The 27,507-nt window shown below is 43.9% G+C and overlaps 1 protein-coding gene across 4 annotated transcripts; it reads left to right on the top strand.

The window, feature by feature from the left end:
- Positions 1–60: 60 nt before the first annotated feature.
- On the top strand, positions 61–27,301 carry LOC122551911 (alpha-aspartyl dipeptidase). Of its 4 annotated transcripts, none has more exons than XM_087988600.1 (10): positions 61–404; positions 3,463–3,594; positions 10,636–10,724; positions 13,737–13,811; positions 17,152–17,231; positions 17,944–18,117; positions 20,077–20,136; positions 21,034–21,116; positions 24,179–24,264; positions 27,093–27,301. In XM_087988600.1, the coding sequence occupies exons 2-10, from the start codon at positions 3,500–3,502 to the stop codon at positions 27,143–27,145; spliced, it is 795 nt and encodes a 264-aa protein (XP_087844726.1). In that variant the 5' UTR covers positions 61–404; positions 3,463–3,499; the 3' UTR covers positions 27,146–27,301. The 4 variants fall into 4 exon arrangements, with proteins under 4 accessions (XP_087844726.1, XP_087844725.1, XP_087844728.1 ...); XM_087988599.1 differs by having other exon boundaries at positions 62–340; XM_087988601.1 differs by lacking the exon at positions 24,179–24,264 and having other exon boundaries at positions 66–340.
- The last annotated feature ends 206 nt before the right edge of the window (positions 27,302–27,507 follow it).

Genomic DNA, 27,507 nt, shown 5'->3' with positions numbered 1-27,507 from the left:
GGAGCCCCCAGTTTGGGGAATGGAGAACGTTCCTCAGAAGCTGATACATAGCCAGAAGAACCTCGGGCTGCTGCAAGGCTGCCAACTCTATTTAAGATGAAACTAGATCAGCCCAGGATGTGAAAGTTGCTTACGCCATAAGTTGTTTACACGCCGCTGTTTATTGAGGTCGAAGTGCAGATGTTGTGGCTCGACGCTGGGTTGCTGCTCTGTGGTCAGCAGTGAATTATAACACGGAGGCTGGTTCACAGGGAAAACAAATACAGTTCATTGTTACAGAGTCATTGAAGGGTGAAAGTAACTTTGGAAGTTGCAGACAGATCCGGAGGTCGATCAGCAGGTCGGTTTAATTTGAAGCCCAGTTTAGATGTGTCCATTGAAATCGCCACAAAGGCGTCATTCAGGTGTTGACCTTTAGTCTATCTCACTCCCCTTCAATGTCAGGTTCAATTCTTCAGGTTTTGCTTGCGCCACCCTTTAATAAAAAGCGGAAAGAGACCACCCAACACAAATGGATAGTGTAACAACATGTTTGCTTGTCATGGTTTGTGAGGTGGAGGTTTCAAAGGCGTGCAAGGCGAGAGATTTTCTCCCATTCTTGAGTCGCGAGCGTGGGTGACAAGGTCAGAATTTATTGTCCACTTTTTTTTAAGCTGTTCTGTGAAAGTGAGAGCAGGCTGCCTTCTTGAACCACCGCAGTTCAAATGGTGAGCGTTTTGCTAGGTGGTCAGTTTTAGGATTTTATCTCAGCAACCATGAGGAGAAAGGGCTGTGGGCTGTACCTTCACAATTATTTTTGGCGATATGTCAGCTTCATTGGGTCTAGTGTGTTTTGGTGCCGCACATTACCAAATCTGCCTCATTACATGACCGACTCCTTGCCTTTGCTTTGCCCTTCTCTGCATTTAGCTCAATTCTACCCCTCGCTGTACCCTGATCACCTTTCCACCTCCAGAATATCCCAGAATGGATCACCATATCTGGTGCAGGTGCCATCTTTTAAAGACCATTGCATACCTGGAGAATTACTATCAATATTGAGCGAAGTCTGACATCTACCCCAGACATGGCAGATGGGGCGGGGGGGGGGGTGGGAGAGGATGGCACAGTGGCTCAGTGGTTAGCACTGCTGCCTCACAGCATCAGGGGCCCGGGTTCGATTCCAGCCTCGGGCGACTGTCTGTGTGGAGTTTGCACATTCTCCCTGTGTCTGCGTGGGTTTCCTCCGGGTGCTCTGGTTTCCTCCCACAGTCCAAAGATGTGCAGGTTAGGTGAATTGGCCATGCTAAATTGCCCATAGTGTTAGGTGCGTTAGTCAGAGGGAAATGGGTCTGGGTGGGTTACTCTTCGAAGGGTCGGTGTGGGCTTGTTGGGCCAAAGGGCCTGTTTCCACACTGTAGGGAATCTAATCTAAGCAATTGACACCCACTTGGCAGTGAGTAACCAGGAAATCCAGCTGAATGGGATGGTGCCAAGGTGGTGCACTCACTGCCTTCCCCCAGGACCATGCCAGTCTGCTCCGAGGTTGCCACCTGGAGGGATGTACAGCGCTGCACCTGCATCTTTTGACTATTTCCCAATGGAAGTTATTTAAAAGTAGACCTAAAGTTAACAAAAGCAGAAAGTGCTGGAAAAGCTCAGTAGATCTGGCAGTTTCTGTCTTTATTTCTGATTTACAGCATCCACAGTTCTTTGGGGTTTTAACCTAAACTTAAAGTTTGCACTAACGGTATTACAATGATCTGTCTGGGAATTGCAGTAGTTATATTCATTTTCAGAATAGCTGTGGTTAGATGCAGTTTCAGAATAGCTGTGGTTAGATGCAGTTTCAGAATAGCTGTGGTTAGATGCAGTTTCAGAATAGCTGTGGTTAGATGCAGTTTCAGAATGGCTGTGGTTGTGTTCAATTGCAGAATGACTGTGGTTGTATTCAATTGCAGAATGACTGTGGTTGTGTTCAATTTCAGAGTGACTGTGGTTGTGTTCAATTGCAGAATGACTGTGGTTGTGTTCAATTTCAAAGTGACTGTGGTTGTGTTCAATTTCAAAGTGACTTTGGTTGTGTTCAATTTCAAACAAGATGTTAACCTGCATCCTGTAGATATTGAAAGACAATTGGACATCCTACAGTCTCTCAGGCCTGGCCCATTAGGAATGAACACAAAAAGGTGGTCTTTTTGAAGTTGAATGTCAACCCAACAAAGGGAGATAGTGTCACATGTATATTATTTTTCATGTCATTGTTCGACCTGTATGAAATTGCTTTGCGCAAACTGTCAGAGATCAGATCTATTGAAATGTGCAAGTAACCCTACTCGAGGATTCACCAATTAATGATGGAAGTCAAAGGTTATCTTTTTAACTTGTCCCACCTTTAACTCATCTGGCTCAATATCAAATTTTGGTGGATGCTGCTCTTGTGTAGCAACCTGTGGCATTTTTGCCCAGCTAAGAACATCACATAAATCCATGTTTTTCTTGTTGCCCCAATGGCAATCCTGTGTTCACACTGGCCTTTGAAACTGAGTACCTACCTGCCCACTCATAAAATGTCTAACATTACTATTTTGAAATAGGCAAAAAGAATTGTCACCAATATCAGCATTGAAACTAATTATCTGGTCATGACTGCATTACTGTATGTAGAAGCTTGCTATGCAAAAATGGACCATTGCATTTCCTAAGCCCAACAGTGACCACACTTCACAAGTACTTCATTCAGCATAAACCACTTTGGGATGTTTTGAGGTTGTAAAAAGCTCTAGAAACACAAGGCGTTCTTTCTTTGATGTGTAATATCAACATTGAGAAATATCATTGATATAAACACACACCAATAAAAGAAAGTGGCACTGAATCATTCAGAGACAGAACACCAAGAGCCAAATAATATCTTATAGTTCATTCCACACCGGTTAGTGTATTTGTGTATGTCACTGAAGCTGGTTTAATGCTATTATAACCAACAAGTTGGAGAGAAGGGCAGTGACGTGGTATGGTGGTTCAGTGGTTAGCATTGCTGCCTTACAGCATCAGGGACCCAGGTTGAGTTCCAGTCTTGGGTGACTGTCTGTATGGAGTTTATACATTCTCCCTGTTTTGTGTGTGTGTTTCCTCCCACAGTCCAAAGATATGCAGGTTAGATGGTGGCCATGCTAAATTGCCCATTATGTGCGGGCTAGATGGATTAGCCATGGGAAATGCAGGGTAACAGGAATAGGCTGGAGAGATGGGTCTGGATGGGATGCTGATCGGATGGCTGGCATGGACTCAATGGGCCGAATGACTTGCTTCCACACTGTACGGATTCTCTGATCTACCTGCAACACACACAAAATTTGGTCTTCCTTCTAAATATCACTTTCAACGTAGCCTCCATAAAATCCAGAGTTCGCTCCCAGGTTCTGGGGTCTTTATGCAGCAGAAGGTTTACATTTTCCAGCTTTTGTTTTCACTTTGCAGGAGCTCTACCAGAAATAACATTCTGAGGAGAGTCAAAATGAAACGCAGGGCGCTACTGGTTTCAAACTCAACAATGTATGGAGGCAGCTACCTGGAACATTGCCAGGAACAAATAGTCAAATTTTTTGGCGAGTAAGTATTCGAAAGCATACGTGCATGTGATATCGTTGGCCTCATTGTGCCCCTAAGTAATATTTAAATGATCTGCTTAAGAAAGGAAGGGCTAAAATATCTCCCCCACAGTCAGCCCTGGAAACTGACTAATAACCACAGACAATTATTGTCAGGCTGGCATCTATATCATGAACTGAAAATGTGTTGCTGGAAAAGCGCAGCAGGTCAGGCAGCTTCCAGGGAACAGGAGAATCGACGTTTCGGGCATAAGCCCTTCTTCAGGAAGGCTGATCTGCATCTTAATTCCATTCCACCTGTCTTGCTTCAAAAACCTTGAATAGCCATTCCTGACATAAACTTTTTAATTCCCGTAGGAATAGGAATGAGCCATTCAACCCCTGGAGCCCAGTTCACTATTCAGTAGGATCATTGCTGATCTGTGGGCTAACTCCATATACCTGCCTTTGGCCCATATTTAGTAACATCTTTGCTAAACAAAAATTATCTATGAAGAGAAAACAGAGTTAATGTTTGAGGCCAGTGACCCTTCCTCAGAACTGATGGTAGCTAGGGAAAAGTTATGATTTGGAGGAGCCAGTGTTGGACTGGGGTGAACAAAGTTAAAAATCACACAACATCAGGTTATAGTCCAACAGGGTTATTTGGAAGCACTAGCTTGCGGAGCGCTGCTCCTTCATCAGGTGGTTGTGGAGACTGGAGCACAGCTAGTGCTTCCAAATAACCTGTTGGACTATAACCTGGTGTTGTGTGACTTTTAACGAGGAACAAGTTTTTTATGCAGACGAAAGGGTGGGGGGTGGAGGTAAGGAGTAAATGATAGGTGGAGGTAGAGTCCAAGAGAGAGAAGAACAGTTGGAAAGACAAAAAGAGTGGATAGCGATCAGCAAGAGAGAATGAAAAGCCATTAACGTTAGTGGCTAACAATGGGTTGTATGTGATAGTCAGGGAGTCCCTCTCCCACTGCAACTCCCAGGTACTCTATGCTACTTTCTCCCCACCCCCACCCTCCTCTAGCTTAACTCTCCACCCTTCAGGCTCTCTGCCTTTATTCCTGATGAAGGACTTTTGCCCGAAACGTCGATTTCGCTGCTTCTTGGATGCTGCCTGAACTGCTGTGCTCTTCCAGCACCACTAATCCAGAATGTATGTAATAGCAGATCATGTGATAACAAGGCCTGGTGTGTGGGGGTGGGTAAAATAGGAGAAGATACCTCAAGGCCTAAAATTGTTGAACTTAATATTGAGTCTAGAAGGCTGGTAAGGTTCCCAAGTAGAAAATGAGGTTTTGTTCTTCCAGCTTGTGCTGAGCTTCGCTGGAGCACTGCAGTAAGCCTGAGACAGAGATGTTGGCCGGGGAACAGGGTGGAGTCATGAAGTGGCAGGGAACTGGAAGCTCAGGATCTTTTTTGTGGAAAGAGCAAGTAGATGTTCTGTGAAGCAGTCACCCAGTTGTTTCCCCAATGTCGAGGAGACCACATTGTGAGCAGCGAATGCAGGAGATGACATTGTGTGAAGTGCAGGTAAAGTGCTGCTTGATCTGGAAGGTATGTTTGGCCCCCTGGGTACTGAGGAGGGAGGAGGTAAATGGGCAGGTGTTACACCTTCTGCTGTTGCAGCGGGAGGTGCCATGTGGCTGTGGGAGGAGAGGTGCTGGAAGTGAAGGAGGAATGGACTAAGTGTCCAGAAGGGAAAAGTCCTCGTATAAGGCTGCCAAGGGAGGGGAGGGGAATATGTGTCTGGAGGTGGCATCCCCCGTGGGGTTGGCGGAAATGGTGGCTAATGATCCGAATGATGGATTGCACATCCTGGGTAAAGAGAAGGTGGCTGGAACCCGCAGACGGAAAATTCTGAGACTGACATGAAGCATTAGAGGAATTGCAGATGTAAGTGGGACTGGTCAAGGGGAGAAATAAATCCCAAGTTGAGGTAGGAAGAGATGGTTTCTGTGGGGCAGGCGCAGGCAGAAACAATGGGTGTGCCCAGGGAGGTCCTGTTTGTAGGTTTTGGGAAGGAGGTAGAAGCAAGTGAGCACTCAATCTCCCATCCCCCGCACAGCTCGCAGCCCCTTCAGAATTTCTGGTTCGCAGGCTCTAGCTGCCTCCTCTTTACCGTGGAGCTGCAATCCCTTTACACGTCCATTCCCCTTCAGAGCTCTCTGCATCTTCCTGGAGCAAAGGCCTGAACCACCACCACCCTCTGCCTGGCCGAGCTCATCCTCACCCTCAACAGCTTCTTCTCTTTTAACTCCTCCCATTTCCTTCGGGTCAGACGGGTGGCCATGGAAACTTGCGTTGGCCCCAGGAATGCCTGTCTCTTTGTGGGGGTACGTAGAACATTCCTTGTCTCAGTCCTATTCTGGCCCTCACCCACAACTCCTTCTCTGAATATATCGATGATATCATTAGTGCTGCTTCCCCTCTCATCCGGAATGAGGGAAGTTTATCGATTTGGCTTCCAATTTCCATCCTACCCTCTATCTCTGACTCCTCGTTTCCCTTCCTCGACATCTCTGTTTCCATTTCTGGGGATAGAGTAGCCACTGATATCCATTATAAACCCACTGACTCCCACAGTTACCTTGACTATACATCCTTGCAGCCTGTTCCCTGTAAAGACTCCATTCCATTTTCCCAATTCCTCCATCACACTTGTTCTGATGAGGCCAACTTTGACAAAGGAGCTTCCAAAGTGTCCACCTTCTTCCTCAACCGAGGATTCCCCAGCACCTTGGTTGACAGGGCCCTCAGTCAGGTCTGACCCATCTCCCGCACTTCTGCCCTCACCCCTCTCTCTTCCCTCCCACAACAGCAATAGGGTCCTACTTGTCCTCACCTACCAGCATCAACAGCCAGAGGATCATTAGCTGCCATTTCTGCCACCTCCAGCAAGATGCCACCACTAGACGGATATTCCATACACACACATCCCCCCCCCCCCGCCTTGCCTGCCTTCTGCAAGGACCCTTCCCTCTGGGACACTCTGATCCACTCCTCTTCCACTCCGGACACTCCCCACAGCCCCATAGCACCTTCCCCTGCAACTGCAAAAGGTTTAACACTTGTCTGTTTACTTCCTCCCTCCTCAATATTCAAGGGCCCAAAAACACCTTCCAGGTGAAACGCTCCATTACCTGCACTTCACTCAATCTAGTCTACTGCATTCGCTGCTCACAATGTGAGCTCCTCTACACTGGGGAGATAAAGCATAGACTGGATGATCGCTTTGCAGAACATCTACGTTCTGTCCACAGAACGGACCCTGAGTTTCCAGTTCCCTGTGTCTTTAACACCCCAACCTGTTCCCAGGCCAACATCTCTGTCTCAGGCTTGCTGCAGTGCTCCAGTGAAGCTCAGTGCAAGCTGGAAGAACAACCCCCCGTTTTCTGCTTGGGAAACTCTACAGCGTTTTGGACACAATATTGAGTTCAACAATTTTAGGGTTTGAGACACCTGCCTCCCCACAGCCCAGGCCTTGTTATCACATAGTCTGCTATTACATAAAACTCACTGTTAGCTAATAATAGTTCCCATTAGTAGCTATTCATCCTCCTCGGCTGACCATTATCCACTTGTCTGTCCAGCTGTTTTCTCTCTCTGGGCTCTATCCCTATCTATCATTTACTCCTTTCCCCCCTCCCCTCACCCCATTTTCTGCATATAAACTGACATTTTCTGAGCTACCATCAATTCTGAGGTAGGGTCACTGGACCCGAAACGTTAACTGATTTCTCTCCACAGATACTGCCAGATATGCTGAGCTTTTCCAGCAATTACTGTTTTCGTTTCTTATTCCAAACATCCTCAGTTCCTTCAGTTTCTAAAATATTGCCTACCTCAGATTTAAGGGTGGCATGGTAGTTCAGTGGTTAGCACTGCTGCCTCGCAGCGCCAGGGACCTGGGTTCAATTCTAGCCTCAGGTGACTGTCTGTGTGGAGTTTGCACGTTGAATTGAATTTGTTGTCACGTGTACCAAGGCACAGTGAAAAGCTTTGTCTTGCGAGCAATACAGGCAGATCGCACAGTTAGGTAGCATAGATAATAAATAATAGGTAAGCAGCGGCAAAAGCACAAACACAAGTACAGGCGAATGTTAAGAGTTTGTGAGTCCATTCAATATTCTAACAGGAGGGTAGAAACTGTTGCGAGACCAGCTGGTACCTTCTCCCCGATTGTAGACACTCTCCCCATGTCTGCTTGGGTTTCCTCCTACAGTCCAAAGATGTGCAGGTTCGGTGGATTGGCCATGCTAAATGGCCTGTAGTGTCCAGGGATATGTAGATTAGGTGCATTAGTCAGGAGTAAATAGAGGGTAGGGGAATGGTTCTGGGTTGGTTACTCTTCGGAGGGTCAGTGTGGACTTGTTGGGCTGAAGAGCTTGTTTCCACATTGTAGGAATTCTAAAGAAACTTAAACTTAGCTCGTAAAAGCTTATTCAGGTTTTCAACAGCTTCCAAGGGGGACAGAATTCTTGAATTCCTCTGTCCTTTGCGTTTCCTGACAAAACGTTTCCTGACATGATTCCCAACTAGCCTTGCTCTTCTGGATTCCCCATAGACGAAGTTGGTTCTCATTGTCTACCTTATTAAATTCTTTTTCATCTTCTCAATGGGATCGTCCATCAGTATTCTATACTGACAAAGCCTAGCGTATGCAGCCTGGCAGCACCATGGCCCAACGGTTAGCACTGCTGTGTCAACGCCAGGGACCCAGGTTTGATTCCAGCCTCAGGTGACTGTACCAACTCCACGCAGACATTCTGGATTAGGGTAGTACTGGAAAAGCACAGCAGGTCAGGCAGCATCCGAGAAGCAGGAAAATTGACGTTTCGGGCAAAAGCCCTTCATCAGGAATGAAGGCAGGGAGCCTCCAGGGTGGAGAGATAAATGGGAGGGGGTGAGGTTGGGGAGAAGGTAGCAAAGAGTACAATAGGTGAATGGGGATGGGGATGGAGTTGATAGGTCAGAGGGGAGGGTGGAGCGGATAGATGGGAAGGAAGATTGGCAGGTAGGACAGGTCATGAGGATGATGCTGAGCTGGAAGGTTGGAACTGGGGTAAGGTGGAGGGAGGGGAAATGAGGAAACTAGTGAAGTCCACATTGATGCCCTGGGGTTGAATTGTTCCGAGGCAGAAGATGAGGCGTTCTTCCTCCAGGTGTCGGGTAGTGAGAGAGTGGCGGTTGAGGAGGCCCAGGACCTGCCTGTCCTCAGCAGAGTGGGAGGGAGAGTTGAAATGTTGGGCCTCGGGGCGGTGGAGTTGATTAGTGCGGGTGTCCCAGAGATGTTCCCTAAAGCGTTCTGCTCCCCAATCCAGTCTCCCCAATGTAGAGGAGACCACGTCAGGAACAACGGATACAATAAATGACATTGGCGGATGTGCAGGTGAAACCTTGATGGATGTGAAGGCTCCTTTGGGGCCTTGGATGGAGGTGAGGGAGGAGGTGTAGGCGCAGGTTTTGCAATTCCTGCGGTGACAGGGGAAGGTGCCAGGACAGGAGGGTGGGTTGTTGGGGAGCGTTGCCCTGACCAGGTAGTCACAGAGGGAATGATCTTTGCGGAAGGGGATGGGGAGGGAAGGGAAATATATCCCTGGTGGTGGGGTCCGTTTGGAGGTGGTGGAAATGTCGGCGGATGGTGCGGTTTATGCGAAGGTTGGTATGGGTGGAAGGCGAGGACCGGAGGGTGGTGGGGGGGAGTTCTGCCCTTGTTACGGTTGGAGGGGTGGGATTCGAGGGCAGAGGTGCAGTGTGTGGATGAGATGCGTTGGAGGGCATCTTCAACCATGTGGGAAGCGAAATTGTGGTCTTTAAAGAAGGAGGCCATCTGGTGTGTTCTGTGGTGGAACTGGTCCTCCTGGGAGCAGACAGAGCGGAGGTGGAGGAATTGAGAACACGAGAACATTTTTGCAGGAGGTAGGGTGGGAAGAGATGAAATCCAGGTAGCTGTGGGAGTCGGTGTGGGTTTCTTCCGAGTACTCCACTTTCCTCGCGCAGTCCAAAGATGTGCAATAGGTGGATTGGCCATGCCCATAGTGTCCAAGAAAGTGCAGGCTAGGTGGATTCGCCATGGGAAATGCAGGGTTACAGGGTGGGTCTGACTAGGATACTCTTCGGAGGGTCGGTGTGACCTCTGGGCTGAAAGGCCTGCTCCCACACTGTGGGATGCTGTGATTTCTGTGTCACTGGGATTCTAATCCATAACCCCTGAACTAGTCCTTTGAACACGTGTTCAAAACCCGCCGTGGAAGCTGATGGAACTTAAGCTGAATTAATGAATCCGTGATTGTAAACTCAATCTCAGTCATGAACGCTTTCATTGATTGTTGTTAAAAACTCACTTAGTTCATCAACCTCCTTCAGAGAATGTCTGCCATTCTGACCCAGTCTGGGCTGCAAAGGACATCCGACCGACAGCAATGTGATTGGTTCTTCTCTGTTCTCTGAAATGGTCCTGACAAGCAATTTAATTCAAGGGCAGTTAGGAATGGTCAACAAATAATGGCCTTGGCAGTGGTGTCCTAATCTCATTAAAGAAGAAACTTAAAATAAATCGAAAAACTGGAGATCTGAAACACTATTAGATTTGACAAAGGGAGTCAACATCCTACCCCAATTAGTTCCTAGTTCAATTTAAATTGGAAAACATTTTTACTGTGACAGCAGTAAGAGAATGAAAGTAACACCTTGTACAGTCATCAAATTTAACAAACTTTACAGCATTGTCCCACCATGATTAGAATGGTGCTGGAAAAGCACAGCAGGTCAGGCAGCATCCAATGAGCAGGAAGATCGATGTTTTGGGCAAAAGCCCTTCATCAGGAAAGCCCCGTGAAGGGCTTTTGTCCGAAACATCGATTTTCCTGCTCCTCGGATGCTGCCTGACCTGCTGTGCTTTTCCAGCACCACTCTAATCTCCACTCTAATCTCCAGAATCTGCAGTACCACCATGGTATTGTCCAGTCATTTATAACTTATCAAGTGTGTTGAGATTACTTTTTAATTGCTCTCCAGCTGACTCTTATTAATTTGCTTTCTTTTGCAGCCAAGTGAAGAGAATTTTATTTATCCCATATGCTTTGCATGACAGAGATGCATATGCCAAGAAAGCACGGCATAAATTTGAAAGTTTGGGTAAGAAAATTGTCCACTGAGTGTATAGTTCTAGTTAATGCTGTGCTGCTCTTTTCAAATCAATTCTCTGATCACTTGCACCAAGAAAAGCAGACACACACCCCGGATTGTAGGTGTCAGAAGTGGTTCAGTTGTTAACGTGCTCATCTCTGAGTTTAGAAGACTGTGGGACTTGATGCTCCAAAGACTTGAGCATAAAATGTAGACTGCTGCTGCAGTGCTGTGTTGACAGAGTGCTGCACTGTTGGCAGTGGCATCTCTTGTTTGAGGTGTTCAACCCAGGGTCACCAATATCCTTCCAGACGGGGTGGGAAGGAGAGGAGTGAGAGGAGGAGAGATGGGAGGGAGGGAATGTGGTGGGGAGGTCTGAGAATGGAGGAGAAGAGATACAGTAGGAGGGGAGAGGTGGTGAGGGGGAAGAGAGAGAGAACGTGTGATTTCCCTTGTGCTCCAGCAAATATTTATCTCTCAGCCAAGATTATATGAATGGGGGCTCCGTGTGCGAAAATTGACTGAAAGTCACTTCGGAGCTTTCTGAATTCATGAAAGATTTATATAAACGTGGGTCTTTCCAAGTCTCTCACTTAGCAGTAATGTTGAAAATTAGTTTGGTGCAAATGATGCTGTCATTGTCTAACCCTATGTTGTTGATCTGCATGGTGCTCCCATGATGCTCTCTGACAGGACATTTGGCCTAGTAATGAAGAAACAATGATACATATCCAAGTCAGGTGGGCATGCAGCATTGATGTATTTAATACAGTGCTGCTTTTGTTGGGATTAATGTGCAGGAGCATCTTGTTGTATCCAACTGCTAAATAGACATGACTTAGCTTTGAAGTAATTAAAAAAAGGTTGATGAAGGGTGTGTGGTTGATTCACATAAATGTTCAGGAAGCATTTGATAAATTGCCAATTGTTCTCAAAGTTGGATCTCCTAGGAGTAAAGGGACAGTGGCCGTGTGAGTATGAAATTCGCCAAAGAACAGATGGTAGTGTACAGAGGGAAGGATGCAGGGATGACCCCCAGGGGTCGGGTGTTGAAATGAATGCAGTTTGTGATACATTGGTGACCAGCACTTGGACGTGTGCAAGATATAATTTCAAAGTTTACAGATGACAGAAAACCGGGAAGAATGGGACTGGATTTACCCTGGCTGGCCTCTTGCTTGTTCTCACTGGGAGAAGGACTGGTCAAAGGATTGCGTTACATGCTGTGGACGACCTTAACAAGCTGAAGGTCAGCAGCACCAGAACCCTAGCATTCACAAGCAATTTGGACAATCCCATGAGGAAGTGTCAGGGTTGCTGAGACAGGTACACCCCTGCCACCTTTTAGATGGGCAAGGCTCAGTCATCCTTGAAGGTGTGGGAGGGGGGAATGTGTTGTGGGGGTGAGGGGATAGGGATCATGGTTCTGAAGCTGTGCAGAGAGGAAGAAAAGTGATTTTGATTTGAGGGGAGAGCTGCCACCAATGCACACACACAATAATCCCTTCAAAGGAAATATCTCACCCTGTGGGTGGCACGGTAGCACAATGGTTAGCACTGCTGCCTCACAGTGCCAAAGACCCGGGTTCAATTCCCACTTCAGGCAACTGTCTGTGTGGAGTTTGCATATTCTCCCCGTGTCTGCGTGGGTTTCCTCCCACAGTCCAAAAAAAAATGTGCAGGTTAAGTGAATTGGCCATGCTCAATTGCCCGTAGTGTTAGGTGAAGGGGTAAATGTAGGGGAATAGATCTGGGTGGGTTGCTCTTCGGAGGGCCTGTTTCCACACTGTAAGTAATCTAATCTGTTTCTTCCCTGTCTTTCACTAACTTGGGCAAGAACACAGCTTTCTCACACCCTCGCACATGATGGCAGTGGAGGTGTCTTGAGGGTAATGACTTGACAACAGTTGCCTAATTGTGGGCACCTCACCAACTGCACCACATTATGGGAACTGGGCTGGGAGTGAGCAGATCCATAGTAGATTAGACACCCAACATAGTTTACATCCCATGCCTCAAGCACAACTCCCCCCTCCCCCAACATCACCACTGCTGAAATGGTGGGGGACGGAATGTAAAACTCTGTGAGTTGGGAGCAGATTTCAGGAGATACAGAACAGCCTGAGAAAGTTGGGCAGGTATATGGTGGACATCAGTGAAGGGGAGAAGTGTGAAGTGATACATGTTGTTCGGAAGAATGAGGAGTTGTGGTATGAAGTGGTGCAATTTGGAAAAGGCATTTAGGAGCAGAGATACATTGACGTGAGTCTTTGAGCTCGTGTTTACCAGGGCCCTGAAAGGCAGGAGGCTGGCCAGATAAACCTGGTGGCAAAACCAGAAAGCAGAAGGAGTGCAATAAGGCCAAGTACTTACTGCTGAGATTCCTAAACTAGAGATTAGGCATTGGTTTGACTCCACTTTCAAGGAGCTATAAACCTGCCACTCCAAGGTCTCTTTGTTCAGCAACACTCCCCAGGACCCCTAACCAGGCAGATGGACATCAGACCAGAAGAGGCGAAACATCGAGGGAAGAGTTACCTAACATCTTGGCTGAACCCACTACCTTAACCACATCGAAACATTCCGTTTTGCCTTCTCTTATCAGTGAACCATCCTCAAGTGGCACAGTGCTATATTTTCTTTATCTAATTATCTATTCTATCACATCTAAACTGCTGCGTCTGAATAAAGTCAACAAACTATCAGAAAATGACTTGCAAATCATTATCTGCATGTGTTAGGTAACTGTGATCTCATAGCGCCAAGGACCCTGGTTCAATGGGTCTGGATGGGTTGCTCTTCAGAGGGTCGGTGTGGACTTGTTGGGCCAAAGGGCCTGTTTCCACACTGTAAGTAATCTAATCTAATAAACTTGCAGCTCAGACTCGCGGTCGGATGTGGAAAGTGCAGGCAATCAAGTTAGCGGAAAACAACATTTGGCTTTGGTCTTCCCAACAATGCAGGCAACACTGTTTTATTTGTCAATTCATTCCTTTATAAATCTGCACCTTTCTTCTTCAGGTTATGGATTGGACAGTATTCACGAAGTTCCAGATCCTGTGGTGGCAGTACAGAAAGCACAAGGAATCTTTGTGGGTGAGAATCTGGAACTATCTGACAGGGTTGAACATAGATGTAATTAATCATCAATCAATAAAGTGTTACTTCCACTTTCATCATTAGGAATGTGGAGGCATGACACACTTCATGGGCAAGGATAGAAAGCAGATTTGTTTTGAGGGCTAAGTTTGGGATAGCCGGACAGATAGAGTTAACCATAATGCAGGAGCTTAATGGAATCATTTACGCACGCACTAAGCTGGAATGTGCAGTTGCTGACAGAACTGAGAGCATTCTCTCTTGTTAATATATAAAATTGACTACAACGTCTAGTGTCTACACGGAAACACACAAGTGCCTATCAATGATATCCTCCTCTCCCACATGGTGCATTGTTGCAGACTTTGCAAATATGATCAGCACAGAATTTGCATATTAGTGTACAGCTCAATATTTAACATATTTTGCTGTATAAACTATTGAAAAAGTTAGGCTTTGTCAAATGAGGACTAAATTAACAATCTCCTTGGCCTGAAAAGCCTGATTTTAGAAGTTGAGTATTTTTCTGTCCATTACATGGCGAAAGAAAAAAGATGTTTTTCAAGGGTATCTTCTTCCATAATTCTCAACTTCCACCTTCATCTCGTAAGCACGTCACAATATTTATTCTATTCTCCTTAAAATAGTTTGGAAAAAGAATAATAAACAGGACTTTCTACTTGCTGAAACAAAAACAGAAATTTCTGGAGAAACTCAGGTGAGTTAGGTGAATTAGTCTGGGGTAAATATAGGGTAGGGGGAATGGGTCTGGGTGGGTTGCTCTTCGGAGGGTCGGTGTGGACTTGTTGGGCCAAAGGGCCTGTTTCCACACTGTAGGGATTCTAAAAAAAGATCTGGCAGCATCTGTGGAGAGAAAGCAGTGTTAATCTTTTAGATCCAGTGACCATTCTTAAGAATTTTGCTTTTGATTTCCAGTGTCCACAGTTCTTTATTTTATTTTAGTGCTTCCTATTTCCTTTTTCTTTGTCATCTGCGAGATGTATTCCATCTGATGCCAGAGTTATTCATTAGTTTTTGATTTGATTTGATTTATTATTGTCACATGTACCGAGATACAGTGAAAAGTATTATTTTGCATGCTAACCAGACAAATTGCACCTTACATAAGTATATCAACAAAATGCAGAATGTAGTGTTGCAAGTACAGAGAAGGTGCAGAGAAAGATCAACTCTAATATCTGAGAGGTCCATTCGCAAATCTGATAACAGTGGGGAAGAAGCTGTACATAAATCTGTTGGGGCCAGAATGAAATTGTAATTGTAATGAGATGCCAGAGAGCTCTCTGTATCCTTGGCAACAGCTTTCTTCAAGGTCAGTAGCAAACATTATCCTTTCATTTGGCCAGTAACTATAAAGTTAAGAAGGTGAAATCAGAAAGAAAGCTCCCACCCATTCAAATTTATTTTCCTCTTGGTCAACCAGACGTAGTTTAAACTTGGGAAAAGCTTCAATGAGAGATTACTCTAATAGTTAAGTTTCATCAAAGTGCTGGCAAGGATACAATAGGCTAAATGACATCATCTGTGCCACTTAGTGATTAGATACATTCTTCCTTAATTGCTTTTGTTTTGGCAAAATGATGAGTTGCACATTATGAGATAACACTTCCTCGCAATAGTGGATTACTAACGTCTGGTCATAAACTTGCAAATACAAGTTGTTCTCCAATATAATGCATACCTTAACTTTGCAATGCTGTAATTAATGCTCTGTGATTCCTAGGGACATGATATGGCAGTTGTGAGCTTTTTTCCTTTGCTGGGTCAAGCCCAGCTGTGGTATCGTGGGGAACATTTAGATTAGATACCCTATAGTATGGAAATAGGCCCTTCGGCCCAACAAGTCCACACTGACCCTCCGAAGGGTAACCCACCCAGACCCATTTCCCTACCCTATATTTACCCCTGACTAACACTATGGGCAATTTAGCATGGCCAATTCATCTGACCGGCACATCTTTGGATTGAGAGAGGAAACCGGAGCATCTGGAGGAATCCCACTCAGACACAGGGAGAATGTGCAGACTCCACACAGACAGTCACCCGAGGTGGGAATCGAACCCGGGTCCCTGGCACAGTAAGGCGGCAGTGCTAACCACTGAGTTACCATAAGATACAAGCTGTTCTCAATTTTGCTTCCACTTTTTACGTCTTTTCAAAGGAAAGAATGTCATTTATATACTTTAAAATATGCAGAGAAGTGACAGATTATGATGAAATGTTTACCATCCATAGCACTGAACTTTGATGAACTGCTGCCACTGAATGTTGGTGGTGAAGGGAGTGGATGTGGTGCCAGACAAACAGGCTGCTTTGCCCTGAATGGTGTCAAGCATCTTGACTGTTGTCTGTGACCATGTGTAAAACCCACTTAAATATTAATTGGATTTTTATGGAAAAGCTGCATGAGTTATTTGGAAAATTATGCTGTAACCATCCCTTTCAGTCAGTTAAATACTAAAATCTACATATCCTCACATCTTTTGCTTTTAATATCTTGCTTTGGCAGCAAATTTTGTGAGTTTCCTATGTCTGATTCCATCTTGGTAAAAACAGTGACAGATCTGAGCTTTACCTATGCAGCAAAAGTAGTCTCTGTGTAAGGAAATAAGTCAAACCACTTAGAATTTTTTTTAACAATTCAAACACTACTTTCTCCTTTAGCCATTTTACTACACAGATCATTGTTTGAAGTAATTTTTTCATTTAAACCATAAAGACTTTTAAAAATGTATTTTCCACAGGAGTTGGTGACAGCTATATTGTGCCTTAAATCCCAAAATTCTGCAGTTTAAGCAGGTGCACTGTCGTCAGTTTTGCAGCCCAAGTCAGTATGACTAACTTCATATATAAGATATTGAAACCCTCTTGGTGCAGAGATACCTAAGGAAAGCTGCAAATGAATTGACCGTTCTCAGCTTGCCACATTGCTGTTCCTTGTTGGGAATCTGTGATGAATCTGTGATCTGTCCCCAAGGTATGTGTTGTTCATGAAGGATATTTGAATCTATGTGTCTATGTTTCAGAACAGTTGTATCTTCTATTCTTTATGGTATGTTTCATTCAATAATCAGTGTGATTGGGAACGATGCCAGCATCAGATGTGGGATATGTAGAGCTGGAATAAACTGCGTCTAGGCAACAGGCGATATTCAATAATATTCAATGAGTCACTGTGATCAATACCCACACTTCCCTTTAGTCCCACACATGATCAGACGTACTTCCATCTTCTTGGCTCCTGTTTACGTTTGACCTGGATAGTCACTGCTTGTTGGATCTAATTTTCTATTCCCTCTAATGTTTCCTACTCCAGGTGGTGGGAACACATTTCGCCTGCTGAAAGTTCTGTACGACAACAAACTGGTTTCGGAGATACACAGGACAGTCTTCCAGGTATGACCCTCTGAAGAAAGAGCTACATATTATAGACCAGAAAGCCAACATTTTCTATGCTGAATTTCTGTAGCTATGTTTGCATTGTAACTATATGTGAACGTCCGACACTGTAAGTCCATTCCCTACTGGAGACTTTGCAGTGTTACCATGGGCTGGAGGGTCTAATTACAGTGTTACATAGTTATATATGTAGTTCCCGAACTGTGTGTGGACAGGAAGATTTATTCTAAAAGTTAAGGACAAAATATCCAATCTTAAACTTAAAGTAAGGATTGAATTAAATCTACACACCTTGGTTTAGTTATCTTTTGTCCCCCCTCAAATACCATCAATAACATGTCACCTGGAGACTAGAATTGGTTGTGCAACACAAAAGAAATCTCCCTGTGTCTGTGCTGTTATCTTAAACACCCCCTCAGGATCAAATATGATATCAAAGTTAGTTACTTTGAATAGAAAATATAGTCGCTGCTTAGAAAATGCTGCTTATACCTGCAGCCTGGCTTGGTCATAACTCAATGTCATGGAAGTGTCATTCCTCGCAACTAACTCAAACTCTCACTGAGTTACGCTTCTCTGCAGATGAGAAGCAAATTCAGTCACTCATTGTACATTGGCTGCCTCAGATGGTGGACTGGTTTGTGTCATGCAGTCGTTTTAAGGCAAGATGCAGTTTTTGGAGATTGATCATTTACTGTTTACATTATAGGATGGTATTCCTTACCTGGGGTCAAGTGCTGGGACAAACGTAGGCACTGTCAGTATCAACACTACCAATGATATGCCGATTGTCTATCCACCTTCATTCAAAGGCATTGGTCTGGTTCCATTTAACGTAAACCCTCACTACCTGGATGATGATCCCAACAATCAACACATGGGGGTAAGTGCAAACATTGATACAAACTGAAGTGATACAAAGTACTGCAGTCTGCTGTCATTTTGTAGGGACTTTGTTAATTGCAGAAGCTCAAGGCTGGTGTCCACATTGGTGAATAGTAAGAGTTGCCTGAAAGATGGTTAGAGTTGTCTTTCAGTGTATGTCTATAAAGAGACTTCAAGTCACATTTATAAATGATTGGATGTTTTGTTAACTACGCGTTTGATATAAAAACAGGAAGGTGAGCTTTTATGGAGCTACATGTATTAACTACTCAAATGCAGGTCAACAGTCCAATAAGTTGTTTTTCATTTAGAACATTATGATAGAGTGGACATTTCAGTCTGAGCTTGCCTTGAAATTTGAGATTCATTTGGTGCATTTCTGATTTCCTTTCCTGGGAATGGTTTGATGGATATAATGTGATTTGTTTCATTATCTCCCAGTACAAATGTTTGTTGCACCTCAATTTATCAAGTAAAATAATGAAAATATTCCAATTCATGAAAAAGAGTAGAGTTCAGCTTTGCCAGCTTCCAATGTAAGCCATGTTCATCTTTTCAGTGTCTCCCAATGGAGAGGATTCTGAGTATCTACATTCCTCTTTACTGCTTGAAGTGACATATTCCATACTCATTATATCAGCCATTTCCTGAAGGCTTTTGTGGTTCAGGGGTAGGTGTATACCTCTGTGTCAGCATGCCTGGCTTCAAGTTCCAGATGAGTGCCATAACATGTCTGAGCAGATTGATTAGAAGTATTGAGAAGCACACTGTTTTTGGAAGGATGCATTAAAGCTTTACTGTGGGCTGTGATAATCTGATGCTTATAGTCGAGTTCCAATATGAATAATGTTGGTTAAACAGGGCCTTTGCAAATGAGCACATAGAATTTAAAAAAAGCAAATTGCACAGAACCTTTTTAAACCTGGTAAAGCTGTCCAAATCTGAGCATAACACTTTGACAGGGTGGCACGGTGGCTCAGTGATTAGCACTGTAACCTCACAGCGCCAGGAACCTAGGTTCATTTCCAGTCTCAGGCGACTGTCTGTGTGGAGTTTGCACATTCTCCCTGTGTCTGTGTGGATTTCCTCCCACAGTCCAAAAATGTGCAAGTTAGGTGGATTGGCCAAACTAAATTCCCCATAGTGCTCAGGATCATGTAGGTTAGGTGCACATTAGTCAGAGGTAAATGTACAGTAAGAGGGTAGGGGAATGGGTCTGGGTGGGTTACTCTTTGGAGGGTCAATGTGGACTTGTTGGACCGAAGGGCTTTTTTCACACTTTAGGCATTCTCTGAAAAACAGTAAGGCCTTTGAGAATGCATATTGAAAAAAATCCAGGTTGAAACCAGAAATGAATCAGCTCAGTTATGTAGTGAGACCAAGTAAGCTGGAGTTGTTCCGAGGACAGAGAGGAGCTTTAAGAGAGGTGTTTAAAAAGGTGAATCGTGTTGCTAATGTAGAGATGCAAAATCTGTTTCCATGGACAGGAAGGTTGATAACTAAAGGTCCCAAATATGAAAGAGCAGAGGAGAAATGATTTTTACACAGAAAGCTCTGATCCTGAATGTACTGCTGGGAATCTCCATGGGAATAGGTTCAGTAGTGATTTCCAAAGAGGAATTAGATAAATACCAACATAAAGTTGGTAAAAACAAGGACTGCAGATGCTGGAAACCAGAGTCTACATTAGAGTGGTACTGGAAAAGCACAGCAGGTCAGGCAGCATCCGAGGAGCAGGAAAATCCTGCTCCTCGGATGCTGCCTGACCTGCTGTGCTTTTCCAGCATCACTGCAACATAAAGTTGACAGGATAATGGGAAAGGAGTAGAGGAGAGGGAATAGTCAGATTGTTCTTCCAATCAACCAACACAGAAATGGTGGGCTGACTGGCCTGTTTCTGTGGTGTAAGATTGTACAGTGATCACACATTAACAGAAATCTCCCCTCTGCTTATTAGGAAACACGGGAAAAGCGCATTGAACAATACCACGAGGAACCTGATACACCACCAGTCATGGTGAGTATTTTCACTACAATACTGTGAGCTGAAGGATTTTGACCAGAATTCCAAGTGTCATCAAGTGAGTCATTGGCCTGTACCTCAGAGCAGCAGCTCATGTCTGAAATTCCTTGCTTAACACGTCCTTTATCTCAGGGTGAACCTGGACAGGTTAGCAAAGAGAGTGCAACTGCTTGTCTTGTCCTATGAATCAGGAGGGTTGCGTGATATTAAAGAAGAAAATCAGATGAGGTAGGCAAGAAACAGGAGCAGAAGTAGATATTGGTCCATTGAACTATCGCACCGTTCAATATGATTGTGTAATTTAAAAAAATATATATTTATTGAATCCCCAAATCCTCTTGGACAGGATGAGTTACTGCTGCTTTCAGTTGAACAGAGAACCATGTATGTCACCAAGTTTTTTAAAAATTCATACATGGCGGGAGGGTGCCACTGGCCCATCTCTAATTTCTCAGATTGCAATTCAGAGTCAACCACATTGCGGTGGGTCTGGAGTCACATGTAAGCCAGTCCAGGTAAGGATGCCAGTTTCCTTCCCACATTAATGAACCAGATGAGTTTTTTCTGACAACCAACAATGGATTCACATCATCAATAGACTCTTAATTTTGTTTTTGTCGAATTCATAATTGGGATTTGAACTTGGGTCCCCAGGAAGTTACCCTGAGTCTCCAGCAGTAGTATCACAAGGTCATCGCCTCTGCTGTTGCCAGCAAATTATCTTGTTTTAATGCATTCACGAAATAAAACAGAAATGATCTCCATCAAGCACTGTGTTGTCTTCCTCGTTGCCTGAACGTCAGGCACACAGTGACTGGAGAATCATTTGGTTCAGTTTTGTGAAGCTGTGTGACTCAGGTGGTACCGTGACTTTCTCTGTTGATGCGGCAGGGCTTGCGAGAGGGTTCCATGCTCCTGGTCGAAGGTGATAAGGCCACACTGCTAGGAACCACCGGTGCTCGCTTGTTCATCCGGTAAGTGTTGTCCCCCTTAACTCGCAGCAAGCTTGTTCGTATTCAGAAGTCCCTCCCCTTCAAGTTAATTATTTAATGGTTCATTTACCTGGAGAGCTTGGTGAGGGCAATATGGTGCATACAACCAAGGAAGTTGAGAGAAGATGCTATGGAGTATTCAAAATGTTGACAGGTTTTAATAAAGGTAGAAGGGGAGAAATTGTCTTTACTGATTGCAATATCAGTAACTAGAACATGATTAGTAAGAGTAGGCCATTTGATCCCTCAATCCTGCTCTCCCTGCACATATGTGCTTGTGGCCTTAACTCCACTTTCCTTCCTCCCTTTTGTATCTTTGACTTTCGAACACAACTTTCAGCATATTGAATGACCCAGCTTTCATTGTCATCTGTAGAAGGAATACCAAAGTTTACTGATTCTCTGAGAGAAGAAATTCCTCCTCAAAAAGGCAAGAGCCAATATTTTTAAAACGTGTTTCCTAGTTTTGGAATAGGAACTATCCTCTTAGCATCTATCCTCTTCCACTCACCCAAGAATCTCAAAAAGCTCAATAAAATCACCTCTCAATCTTCTAAACTCCAATGAGAACAGGGTCAACTTGCTCAACTGCTGGGAATCAACCTGATGAACCTATTCTGAACTCCCTCTGATGTAAATATGTCTCTCCTGATTTAAGACCACAGTTATACACTGTATAGGTATGGTGTCATCAATGCCTAGTACAGATGTAGCAAGCCATCTCTATTTTAATACTCTGTCTCCCTTTCAACAAAGGCTAACATTCCATTTGCCTTCCTAATTACATCTGTACATTTACATTAACTTCTTGTGATTCTTTTACAAAGATACCCAATTCCCATGTATGATTTGGAGGCGCCGGTGTTGGATGGTGGACAAAGTTAAAAATCACACAGCACCAGGTTATAGTCCAACAGGTTTATTTGGAAGCACTAGCTTTCTGAGCACTGCTCCTTCATCAGGTGGTTGTGGAGAGTAAGATTGTAAGACACAGCATTTATAGCAAAAGTTTATAGTGTGATGGAACTGAAATTATATATTGAAAAAGACCTGGGTTGTTTAAGTCTCTCATCTTTTAGAATGACCGTGTTGGTTTTAGTTCTTTCATAAGTAAATCGCAAAACCTTTTTTAAAAGTTACATTCTCAAGTGAACTTTAACAATTGGTGTCATGTCAGCCCAGATAATGCATTGAAGGTGTCAGCTGCCCTGTGTGAAACTCTCTGTGCCACTATGGTCAGACTGATTCTAATCTAAAAAACAGATTTACTTGAGAATGTAACTTTTAAAAACAGTTTTGCGATTTACATATGAAAGAGCAGAAATCAACATGGTCATTCTAAAAGATGAGAGACTTAACAAACAATCCAGGTCTTTTTCAATATATCATTTCAATTACATCACACTGTAAACTTTTGCTGTAAATTCTGTGTCTTACAATCTTATTCTCCACAACCACCTGATGAAGGAGCAGCGCTCCGAAAGCTAGTGCTTCCAAATAAACCTGTTGGACTATAATCTGGTGTTGTGTGATTTTTAACTTTGCAGTTCCCATGTAATGTAACATTTTGCAGTCTCTTTCTCTGTTTAAATAACATTCTGTTTTTCTATTCTTCTCACCAAGTTGACAATCTCACAATTTCCCAAATTTCTGATTCTAAGACTTTACATATTTCCCATAAACTGTCTACAATTTGCTTTCAATTTGCCTCCTTTAGTTAGTCATGTTGGGGGTATCCTTCTTCCAGTACCTTTCTTTCACAGTGGAATATGTATTTGTTCAGAATGATGAAGCATCTCTATGAATGTCTGCCAAGCAGTGAGCAAAAGAACCTGAAAACAGAAGATTGTTTTTCTTGGCAAATTATGATCTGGATTGCAATGCCTGAAAGGATGGTGGAAGCAGAGTCAATAATTACGTGCAAAAAGGAAGACATGAAACAGAATGATATCTAGGACAATGGGGAAAGAGCTTTCTCAAAGAGCTGGCATGGACATTATGAAACAACTGGCATCCTCCAGTACTTTATCACTTCTCTCCTGAAAGTGTGGTCACTTGCCAGTTCCACAGAGAAGAGGGTGCCATCTCATATGCCATTCAAGTGACCACTTCAGTCTCCCTGGTATGTGCCAGTGGCTATGGAGAGGCAGAGCAGTGCTGAAGGGGAGGACTGCAAAGTGAGAATTAAAGCCCTCTTATTATGATACTATACTCAACTATAAAAGTGACGAACTCAGCTGTCGGAACAGTAATGGAGTTGGATTCCGAGGCCATTCAACCCTTTTGTGCCTATTCTGGCTCTTTGAAAAACAATCTAATTAATCCCAACTCCAGCACTACCCCATATCTTTGTAAGCTTTTCCTATTTAAGTATCTAAATAATCCCCTTTTGAAAGCTATTACTGAAACTGCTTCCACCATCCTTCCAGACAGCCCAATCCAACTTAATAGGGAACAGCCAATCATAGAGTCGTAGAGATGTACAGCATGGAAACAGACCCGTCGGTCCAACCTGTCCATGCCGACCAGATATCCCAACTAAATCTAGTCCCACCTGCCAGCACCCGACCCGTAGCCCTCCAAACCCTTCCTATTCATATACCCATCCTAATGCCTTTTAAATGTTGCAATTGTACCAGCCTCCACCACTTCCTCTGGCAGCTCATTCCATACACGTCCTCTGCGTGAAAAAGTTGCCCCTTAGGTCTCTTTTATATCTTTCCCCTCTCACCCGAAACCTATGCCCTCTAGTTCTGGACTCCCGACCCCAGGGAAAAGACTTTGTCTATTTATCCTATCCATGCCCCTCATAATTTTGTAAACCTCTATAAGGTCACCTCTCAGCCTCCAACGCTCCAGGGAAAACAGCCCCAGCCTGTTCAGCCTCTCCCTATAGCTCAAATCCTTCAACCCTGGCAAAATCCTTGTAAATCTTTTTTGAACCCTTTCAAGTTTCACAACATCTTTCCGATAGGAAGGAGACCAGAATTGCACACAATATTCCAAAAATGGCCTAACCAATCCTCATCTCTCCTCTGCTTCAGGTTATCCTCAATCTATTTCCTTTCGTCACTCCTATTCATGCCAATGAAAATTTCTCGCTATCTAGTCCGAGTGACAAAGCGAAGAGGTGAGATTCAAAATTAAAGTTACAGTGGGTCTGCTGCTTTCATTCTAATTTTTCAAATACTTTCTACTGGAATGATAAGTTATCGGAGGAGACAGAATGCCAAAGTATCCATTGAATTTCTGGTGACATGGGCGAGAATGAAAATAAAAGCAAACCAACTGATACACCTCAGTGATTCAAAGTGCACTATTTGATTATTGCTAGATGTAAAAAGAACAAAGTCTATTCTGTTCACATTCTGTTCACCTTGGTAATGTCATGCTGCAATGATTTAGCTGGCTAATCCTAACAATCAATCTTGAGAAATTTGATTATAGAGTCTTATCAATCATTGCAGCCACTAGCTAACAAAACCCATGGAAACATAATTACAGTGTGTCCATGAGCTCTCCCCTTAAGATTGTATGAAGCACTGCAATTCATCAATAAACATGAGGGTGAAATCAGCGGTTACTGATACATTGTTTTGCCCATTCTCCCTTGCCACTATAGTACAGTCCGACATGTGAATCACAAAACATTATCTGGAAACCACAAGCAATAAACCTTTCCCTTGTTCAATGTGTTTGATAACCTTTTGTCAATTGTCAGTGACTTAGCATACCTTCTGCAGTGTTATTTCTTCAGAGAAATATAATCCATAAAGACTTGCATTTATAGATTATCATTAACTTTCTCAGGACTCAGTCTCCAAGTTGCACATTATTTGTGGTCACGCGCTGGTTACATTGTCTCTCCTCCTGTATTGGAGGTGATAGCACTAAACCCTCTGCAATGTCACTATTCCATAATCCAGTAATCCAGGATCATAAATCCTTAGAAATGGGCAAAATGTATGTTAAGCCATAGCCTCTTGAAAAAAGATATATTGCATCAGTCTTTGCAGTGGAAGACACCAGTAGCATACCAGAACTTCAGTTGGTGGAGGTGACAATAGTGGTCGTTGCTAGGGAGAAAGTATTGGGGAAGCTGAAAGATCTCAATTGGGTAAACAACCTGGACCAGATGGACTAAACACCAGGGTTCTGAAGGAGATAACTGAGGAAGATAGTGGAGGCATTGATGGTGATCTTTCAGGAATCACTGGAGTCAGGGAGGGTCCCAGAGGACTGAAAAATGTCTAATATAACACTCCCTATTTAAGAAGGGAGGGAGGCAGAAGACAGGAAATTATATGTTAGTTAGCCTGACCTCGGTCATTGGTAAGATCTTAGAATCTATTGCAATGGATGAGATTGCAGAGTACTTGGAAATGCATGGTAAAATAGGACTGAGTCAGCATATCTTCATCAAGGAAAGATCATGCCTGACAAATCTAATAGAATTCTTTGAGGTGTTGGACAAAGGAAAGAAAGTGGATGTCATCTGCTGGATTTCTACAAGGCCTTTGACAATGTGCCGCACAGGAGACGGTTAAATAAAACAAGTGCCCATGATGTTAGAGGCAAGGTACTGGCATGGATAGAGGGTTGGCTGACTGGCAAGATGATAAGAGAGTGGGGGGAGGTAAAGGGGTCTTTTTTTCAGATGGAAGCCTGTGACGAGTGAATATCCGTAGGGATCAGTGTTAGGACCACAACTTTTCATGTCGTATGTTAATGATCTGGTTGAAGAAACTGAGGGCATTGTTGCAGGTGACACAAAGATAGGTAGAGGGACAGGTAGTGTTAGGGAAACAGGAAGGCTGCAGAAGGACTTGTACAGACTGGGAGAGTGGGCAAAGAAGTGGTAGATGGAATACGACGTGGGAAAGCGTGAGGTTATGCAATTTGGTCGGAAGAATAGAGGCATAGACTACTTTCCAAATGCGGAAAGGCTTCAGAAATCTGAAGCACAAAGTGACTTGGGAATCCTAGTTCAAGATTCTCTTAAGGTTAACAAGCAGGCTCAGCTGGCAGTTAGGAAGGCAAAAGCAATTTCAGGATTCATATCAAGAGGGTTAGAATACAAGAGCAGGGATGTACTGCTGAGGCTGTACAAGACTCTGGTCAGACCGCATTTGAAATACTGTGAGCAGTTTTGGGCCCCAAACTGAAAGTGCTGGCATTGGAAAGGTTCCAGAGGAAATTCACAAGAATGATAAGAGCTTGTCATAGGGGCAGCAGTTGAAAACTCTAGATCTGTGCTTAATGAGTTTGAAAGGATGAGAGGGGAATCTCATTGAAACTTACAGAATACTGGGAGGCCTAGATAGAATGAACATGTCCCAACTATTGGAGAGACAAGGATCCAAGGGCACAACCTCAGATTTAAGGAACAACTCTTTAGAACTGAGATAAGGAGGAATTTCTTCAGCCAGAGGTTGGTGACTCTGTGGAACTCACTATCATTCCTGATGAAGGGCTTTTGCCCGAAATGTCGATTTTCCTGCTCCTTGGATGCTGCCTGACCTGCTGTGCTTTTCCAGCACCACTTTAATTTGACAGCTCACTATCACAGAAGGTTGTGGAGGCTATGCCATTGAGGGTTTTTATTGCAGAGATAGATGGGTTATGGATTAGGAAAGGGTTCCAGGGTTACATGGAAAGGGCAGAAGAATGAGGTTGAGAAACATATTAGCCATGGTTGAATGGTGGATCAGACTTGATGGGTTAATGGCCTAAATCTACTCCTCTATCCTATGATCTTATGGACGCCTAAAGCACTTTGAGACAATGAAATATATGGCATTGTCATTGCCATCTAAGACATGCAATGGCCAATTGACACACAGCAAGCTTCCACAAACAGCCATGTTACAACAAGCAGGTAATCTAGTTTTGTAAATAGTGTGTGAAAGTACAAGTGACTGTTGGGGCATTGACTGCAATTGTGTTCTCATTCCCTAGGGGAGAGAAAGCCACTGAGCATGAACCTGGAGCAGACTTCAGCTTCCTTCTGACAGATTCTCACTGACTGAATTGCTAATAGGAGTCCAAATACAATAAAGGAAATAATATTGAATGAATAAAACTATCGAATGAGATAATACAAATATTGAGAAGAGTTGTTAGCAAATAATGCCATATCTAATGAAAATAAACTGATCCAATTCAGACTCGTGTGTGAATCTGGGGCTTGACTGGTTTGGTCACTTTTGATTGGCTAGACCACATTAAGCATCGTTGTTGTGATGACTGCACCCCATATTCTCCCAGTACATTCCCAATCCCAGGAATGCCCACAAGCTGCCTGCAGGAAGGCAGTCACTGTATTTGTCAATGGCAGCCCAGGGATATTGCACAGGGAGAGAGGTGGCTTTGA

This window comes from Chiloscyllium plagiosum, unplaced genomic scaffold (assembly GCF_037043375.1).
Source record: "Chiloscyllium plagiosum isolate Xiang-an unplaced genomic scaffold, Cpla_swu_hap1 HiC_scaffold_7, whole genome shotgun sequence".
Taxonomy (NCBI): Eukaryota; Metazoa; Chordata; class Chondrichthyes; order Orectolobiformes; family Hemiscylliidae; genus Chiloscyllium; species Chiloscyllium plagiosum.
Note: the sequence above shows the minus strand (reverse complement) of the source record. Positions and strands in the feature narration are given on the sequence as shown.

Bases quoted from the DNA above. Each gene is read 5' to 3' on its own strand.
- LOC122551911 (XM_087988600.1), top strand. From the start codon at position 3,500: ATGAAACGCAGGGCGCTACTGGTTTCAAACTCAACAATGTATGGAGGC. The intron at 17,232-17,943 runs GTATGACCCTCT...TTTACATTATAG, and splicing joins TACACAGGACAGTCTTCCAG to GATGGTATTCCTTACCTGGG. The intron at 18,118-20,076 runs GTAAGTGCAAAC...TCTGCTTATTAG, and splicing joins CCAACAATCAACACATGGGG to GAAACACGGGAAAAGCGCAT.